The 7,453-nt window shown below is 40.9% G+C and overlaps 1 protein-coding gene across 1 annotated transcript; it reads right to left on the bottom strand.

Annotated features, from left to right (window-relative positions):
- Positions 1 to 6,219: 6,219 nt before the first annotated feature.
- Positions 6,220 to 7,314, bottom strand: LOC114616390 (TD and POZ domain-containing protein 2-like). Its single transcript, XM_028761862.1, has one exon. It carries the CDS (start codon positions 7,306 to 7,308, stop codon positions 6,220 to 6,222), a length of 1,089 nt encoding a protein of 362 aa, XP_028617695.1. The 5' UTR covers positions 7,309 to 7,314.
- Positions 7,315 to 7,453: the final 139 nt, after the last annotated feature.

Raw genomic sequence — 7,453 nt, 5'->3', positions numbered from 1 at the left:
AAGAACCAACTGTTGTTTCATTCATTCTCTATATGGAATTTTTAAATTCCTCATTTTCAGATTTCCCTCAGTGCTTGTTTTCTTTATGGATTCTATTTCCATTTTCAGACCTCAAATGTTTTTATTCATTTTCTTCCACTGTTTTGTTTTCCTAGTTTTGTTGATTGGATTTCTTTCTTTCCTAACACTCTTTGTATGCACTTTCATGGATCTGTTTACAGATTTATTCATTCTCACTTTAGTGAATTGTATTACCTTCATAGAGATTGTTTTAAGCTCTTTCCTTGTGCTTCAGCCATGTTAAAATGTTCAGGGACAGCTTTTTTAAGATATCTGGACTCTAGGGTAGATATAATGCCCTGGCTGTTATCAATTGTATTGTTTATGCTAGCAACTAAGATTCTGGTATTGCAATGATTAAAGATTTAGGTTTTAGTTCTACATGTGTGTGTGTTAGGTAGCAGTTCTTCTCCTTGTTTTTGGTTTCCTCTCTGGATTTTTTGAAGAGTGCGATTCATGTATGTTGTCTTGGTTATGGTTTTATGGCTGTGAAGAGACATGACCAAAGCAACACTTATACAACATTTAGCTGTAGCTGGTTTGCCATTTAGTAGGATTAGTCCGTTATCATCATGGTGGGAAGCATGTCATCATGCTAGCAGGCTTGGTGCTGGAAGGCACTCTAACCTGCAGCCACATGGCCCAAGCTGCCCATGGCTGCTGCTTACTGGGACTAGAACATGCTGCCTTTGTTCCTTTATACTTTCATTGCCTAGGCTTGCCTGGCTTAGAAATTGTTCTGTAAACTGTCCTTGAACTCAGAGATCTGCATGCGTCTGTTTCCTGAATGGTGGTATTACAGGCCTATACTACTAGTCCTGGACATAACCTGTCTTTACATTTTCACATGAGGTTTATAAATTATGAATTGTATCTCATTCCAGATATTGTCTGGAATTGAGAATAGCCATCACTGCTGTCAGGCAGGAACATTCCTTTGGCCCTAATAATTTTGACCACTTGTGGTTCAGTGTTTCTGGGTATTGGGAGCTTACAGGAATGGTGATGTTAGAAGTCTGAAGGAGTTCACAAGAGGGAGGAAATTATAGCAGAATCTGCAGATGATGGCTGCAATCATCTTTGCAGCCATCTTGAGCCATATATCCTGACAAGAGACTTGTTTTCAACAGCCTACAACAGCTAAGCACACTCTGATAAACATCTTGTTTTCCTCCCATATCTTGTTTTGTTGTGTAATGCCCCCAGCTGCAAGGCACATGTGGTAAAGTGTCTTCAGCTGTATTCCCCTGCTTGTGCTTGAATATACTCAGGATTTCCTTTCATCAAAAGGGACCTGAACAGACTCTCTGTCTTGTCTCCGTTCTTCGTGTCTCTTGCTCTTCCATCCCCATTCTCTCTCTTGCTAGACCCTGACCCGCAGACCAGAGCAGCAGCTCAGGCCGGGGCAAGAATCTGCTTATTTTGTTTCCTTGGAATTGGGGGAGAGAGTGAACATAGGTTACCCCAAAAGTTTGCTGTAAAGTTGGGGATTAGACTGGTAAGTGTGGTTCTACAACAACTGAAGGAGAGGGGAAGATCTACAGGCAGCTTTCATGCTTCCCTGTCAGGAATTGTCAGTGAGTTTTCAGTGAGTGCATGCTCCAGTTAGGCACTAGAATACAACAAGGAGTTAGGAGGAGGGAGCTTAAAAAGGAATTGTCTGTGGGACTCACAGGAGATGTTGGCAGGCAGAAAGGAAGGCTACAGCTAGTGTTATGATATAGCTCAATAGACGACACCAGGGGATTGAGGTTGACAGGGAGAAAGGAGTGATGAATTCTTCACTTTCCTTAACTGTACCCCTGCCATTTTCTTTTGCTGTGTTCTTAGTGAATTTCTGCAGGCTGAAATGATGGAATGAGTTGGGGCAAGGAAGATTGGGGGAGAAGTTCTTTGTGATCCACTGGTATTTGAGATTTACAGGAAAGAAAAAGCACAGAAAATTCCCTGCTGCTGTGCTGAAATGAGAATGGAGAAATAGTAAGTGGGGCAGCAAAGAGAGAGGTGTGGATATGCCTTTAGCATTCTGATACCCTGGAAAGAGTAGCACTTGTGTCAGTGGGTGTGCAAGCCTGGCTTGGGGGCTGAGACATAGCAAAGAGTGGGGGTAGGGAGGTTCGAAGGGAAAGATCTCTGTGATCCACAGGACATCTGAAGAATAGGAAGTGAAAACTCCCAGAGGTGGTGTGCTACAAAGGTGAGGTTGAGATTGTGGGATTGAGTCTGCAAGAACTGAAGGAAGAGAAGATATTTAAACAGTCTACCTGATGTGCTGGCAGGCATGAAGTGGAGCCATGGTTCTCATCCTCTGGGTCCCTATCCTGTTTGGCAGCCTAATGACACTTCCATAGGCATTGAATACCAAATGTCCTCTATATCAGCTATTTACAGTATGATTCATAAGAGTAGCAACATTACAGTTATGAAGTAGCCACAAAGTAATTTAATGGTTCATTGACCACAACATGGAGAACTGTATTAAGGGGGCATAGTTAAAAGACTCTTTTTCCCAGATATAAATTGAACACAACTAATTGTTAAAGTAAAAGATAGACCTAACACCCAGTCAATCATTTTTGTTAACTAAATAGAACCTCTGTCATCTCTCCTAACTAAAAGACTTAGTTCTGAATCTGGCTTTTTTCCTGACTTTGGAACGAATGTCAGCTGAAAATCATCCTCTCAAATCTGTTCTCTCAACATAAATAGCGTGGGTTGGCTATGAGACTGTAAGTCTTTAACCCTGTCAGAAATCCAGAATGACTGAATTAACTGAAATTATGGGAAGCACAAAGCATAGCTTCTAAAACTTAGCCAATATATAGAGACTGCTGAACACCTGGACAGTCTGTATACTTCAAAACATTGGAGTATCTGATCTTCAGCCTTCTGGCCCAGGATCATCTGACAGATCTAGTAATGCAGAAATATTAAGGGCTGATTACTCTGTCTTGGCAGATATAATCAGTCGACTATTGTCCTAATAATATGTCCTAATGTGTCCTTTTCTGGATAGTAATTTGTCTGTAGATGAAAAGAGGCACTTCTTGCCTAGTGGCTGTCTCATCACAACTGGAGTAACTCCAAAGATGCTCAATTTCTTCTTAGAATCCAAGACAGGGAAGCTGTCAGGGGCAGACAGCTCTCTAATAAAATGAACATTTATACAGGAATGTTTGTAACTTCAATTCTATGGACTTCTGATGTTTTAGAAAACCAACTATCTATGTAAAGCAATCTGGAATGTTGTCCATAAACTACTCTCAGCTATTTTTAGAAAACACCCTAACAATAAACTCAGAGCCATGCAATTGCTATAGGCCCTTAACTCACAGGCTAACCATCTTAAATCAGATAAAAAAAAATTAACGAAGGACTGGGACTAAGCCTTGTATTCCTAAATGTATTCCTAAATGTGTAATGCACAATGCTTATGAGAGTAACAATATTAATCTCGCTTTTATATCAATAAGAAACTCATACCAATGAAAACCTTATATTTGAAATCAAACTAAATTTTGTACCATTTAAGAAATATAACTTATCTTAAAAACAATTATGCAGATTTCTACCAAATAGGATATGGCTAAGTGATCAATTCTAACTATTCTCCCCTGTTCCAATAAAACCATTACCATTCCCTAGAAGGACATCCTAATATTAACCACCTCAGTCCCCAAGCCCCAGGGAATAGGGGCACTGACTCTTCATTAACTTCTTCAAGTTGAATGTGGGTGTTGAGATATTAGAAGAGGGGTGGGGGGAAGTGTAAGTTGATAAGCCTCTGATGTCTGTGTCTTCACTGCATCCAGCTGAAATTCCAGGACTACAGAGGTTTCAGCAGGTTTGCTCAGTTTGCTTGATGAGTAGATACACCAAGGCTGTGTATTCTGCAATATACAATTCTCAAAATAAATTTTAGTATCAAGGTAATTTTTTATTTGAATTCTGGAATCTAGTCTTCTGTCAGCCTGCCTCTGTCATGTCTAATCCATATAATTCTGCAAGATACAAATATCTTAATCATCTCTTCTGAAAACACACAGACAATACCTTTTTCCCTTAACAGAAGATCCTTGAGCCAGTAACCAGAAAAACCTTTATCTTGACCTCCTTCCCAGAGGAAAAATATAACCACAAAAGTCAAAATCACACTTATCTTGAAAATAAAATCAATTTAATAACTAAAATACTGCAAGTGCCTATTCTTTATGCCTTCCCTATTTTGCCATCAGGAAATGAACCCAGAATTCCTGTGGGGCCCATGTTAGACAGAACCCGAGTCTCCTGTGAGGCAATATAACTTTATATCATCTGAATACACCTGATTTACACTATCTTTCTGTTCGGCCCTCTGCCTAGAACAGTTTTTTATTTATACCATCTATCTGTTTGGCTCTGTATTCCAGAGTAGCTTCCACCTGTACACTGTACTCTTTAGAGCCAGTGACAATTTTCCCTATCTAAGTTCCAAATCACAGGTGATCATCCCCATGTGATTTGGACAAATCTGTTTATAAATCTTTCCTAAAAGCAAATAACCCCTATATTTTAACTTTATACTTACTGTAAGTGCCTATTTTTTAGACCTTCCCTATTTTGCCAAGCAGGAAATGAACCCAGAATTCTTGTGAGGCCCACGTTAGACAGAACCTGAGTCCCCTGTGAGGCAATATAACATTATATAATCTGAATACACCTGATTTACGCTATCTTTCTATTTGGCCATCTGCCTAGAACAGTTTTTTTTTTAATTTATATCATCTATCTGTTTGGCTCTGTACTCCAGAGCAGCTTCCACTTATACACTATACTCTTTACACATAATTAATTTAAAAAATATGGTAATATAGTTGTGTTCAATTTATATCTGGGAGAAAAGAGTCTTTTAATTGGACAGAAAGGGGGAAGTTTTGTGGATAGCTCCAGCCTTGTATTTTGATGTTAATTCCACTCTCCTGGGAGGGGCTGTAGAGGAGTGAATCAGTACACAGATGACTTCTATTGAAACTTCTGCCCACCTTAATTTGTAAAGTAAAGGCTAGGGCCAGTTATTGGGCAGAGAAGGGGAGGTGGAGAAATAGAGGTTGGTGGGAAGAGAGAGAAGAGAGAGGGACAACAGAGGAAAAAGACAATGGAGGAAGAAGACAATGGAGGAGAAGATGACAGAGGAGCAGGAGGTAGAAAGGCCAAATGCATGACTTGGAAAACCTGCAAGTTATAAGGGTCTCATAGCTGGGGAATAGAGTAGTATAGTGGTGAATCTGTCCAATCTAGGCGTGCAGCTTATATTCATAATTATTGAGTTGTGTTTTCCTTGACTGGTCGCATTTGGGTTGGAGATTTACTGCAACAAATTCTCACCCAACTTATTGCTTTGAAATCAACTAACCTGAGGTAAAACTCCCATAAAAAGCTAAGTGCATCTGAGGGGCCTAAAAAGAACAGCAAAGAGCCATCCTCCTCCAACCCCCAAAGAGCCATCCTCCCCCAGTCCCCAAACAGAGAGCTATGGATGGAGTCAAGAGCAGCACTATGCAAGCAGCTGAGTTTGTTCAGTGCCCTGTAAAAACTGAGGAGAGGAACAGGTGGTCCTAGAACACAACTGCCCACAAGGTAGTTTTCAGCCAGAAACAGTGAATTGAGGGATCCAGACCAGGTAATTCTTTGAATTAAAAAGATATATAACCTTCTGATACTTAAAAATGAGAAACAGAATAAATATCTTGTGGGTTTTATGTGATGATATTTTGAATGGTTTGACAAGAATTGACTTAGGAAAATTGACACTGGCTCTAGAGTGGTCATCTGTTCTGTTTAGTTCAATGCATACAGGTTTCTCCAAAGAAACTCAGTTGGGCTGTGGTTAGGGCCAGCACCTAAATTGAACCCCAGCTTTCAAGTCATCAGACAAAAACCAAACAAGACCATCAACAGGGTAGATGTCACATACAGTGTCCCAGACTCCTTTGCTGTTGTTCCCACATCTGCCATTTTAACATATTACAGCTGTTTTAAATCCTGAGCCACCATGCTGCCTTCCTCAGATTCAGTGTAAATGCTCCAGGAATCCTGTGCTCTAACCAGAAGTCATTGGTTATAACACTGGCTGTTTCTGTTGGAAGACAGGTGTTCATCATATCTGTCTAGATCCTAATATCATTTTAGACATTTGAGTGAAGGCTTTAAGAAAACATTCTGTGCAGAAGCCAGGGAGAGGAATGCTTCAGCCATCAAGTGGGGATGTGATTCCACCACTGACTTCCACCCTGAGGTCTCAGAGACCTCAGAAGCATGAAGTGAAATGAAATCCAGGACCTGAGCCTTCAGCTCCTCTCTGCTGTGGATGTCAGCCAGGATGAGAGTGTGTGAAACATTCTCCACAGAGAGGTTCCTGCAGAGGGCATCCTCACACATGACTATCAATCCCTCGAGACCATACTCATCAGCAGCTGCCAGCAAACAACTGGCCATGGAGTGGCTATGGAGGTGTGGTGCCTTCCCAGTGTAGATGAAGTCCATCATCTCCTTGAAGACTTGGGGATCCAGGTCATGAATCTCAATCTGATTCATTAGGCTTTCCTCCATTTCATGTTCAAACATGGCTCTGAAAACTGGAGAGCGAGCAGCTAAGATGGCCTTGTGAGCCCTGAACTCATGGCCAGCCACCAGCAGGCAACAGTCTGTGAAAAGAGATTTCTCCCACAGCTCCCTTAGGTTATCTGTCAGTATGTGCCAAGGATCCATGACTGCAGGTGTTATGTTCCTTCCAGGGTTGCTAAAGAAGTCTCTTACTATTTTCACCTTGCAACAGATGGTGAGCTGGTCTTCAGGGAGAAACAAATGCTGCTGGGAGAGGAGGAGATCTTGGAGAATGAACTTTTTGAATCCCCAGTGATGGTTTTGCAGAAAGCTAATGATTTTCATGCTCCTTGTTCTTTGATATTTTGCTCCTTGGGAATTTATGATCCAGAACTTGAACTTTGCCCAAACTGGTCTCTCTGGACAGCTGAGCAAACCCAGGAAAACTGACAGGTAACCTTTGCTTTCTTCATCAAACCCATTTGGGTATACTGTCAAACACCATGCCACTTCATTATTGGCCTCTAATGAGAACACTGGGCTTGAAATCTTTTTCCAAATTCCACCAGTGCAAAATGAAAAGTTGCTAATGCTCCACACGTAGCAGATTTTCTGAACACTCATCTGTGTGGAGCACCACCTCTTGGCTTTCCGGTCCCCTGACATTTCTGCTGGAGGTCTTTGTTGGTTAAAGTTGATCTGAAAAGAAGAACTAGAAGTTATTTATTCTTCATTATTTGGGATACAACTATAGATACACTTTAGATTTTAGTTTCAATTTGTCCTAAATTCTCTCTTTCTTCCTCTTCTC

Source organism: Grammomys surdaster, unplaced genomic scaffold, assembly GCF_004785775.1.
Source record: "Grammomys surdaster isolate TR1022 unplaced genomic scaffold, NIH_TR_1.0 319212, whole genome shotgun sequence".
In the NCBI taxonomy this organism is placed as follows: Eukaryota; Metazoa; Chordata; class Mammalia; order Rodentia; family Muridae; genus Grammomys; species Grammomys surdaster.
The sequence above is the reverse complement of the archived record's forward strand: the minus strand, read 5'-3'. Positions and strand labels throughout refer to the sequence as shown.

Coding starts and splice junctions, on each gene's coding strand:
- LOC114616390 (XM_028761862.1), bottom strand. CDS start 7,308: ATGTCAGGGGACCGGAAAGCCAAGAGGTGGTGCTCCACACAGATGAGT.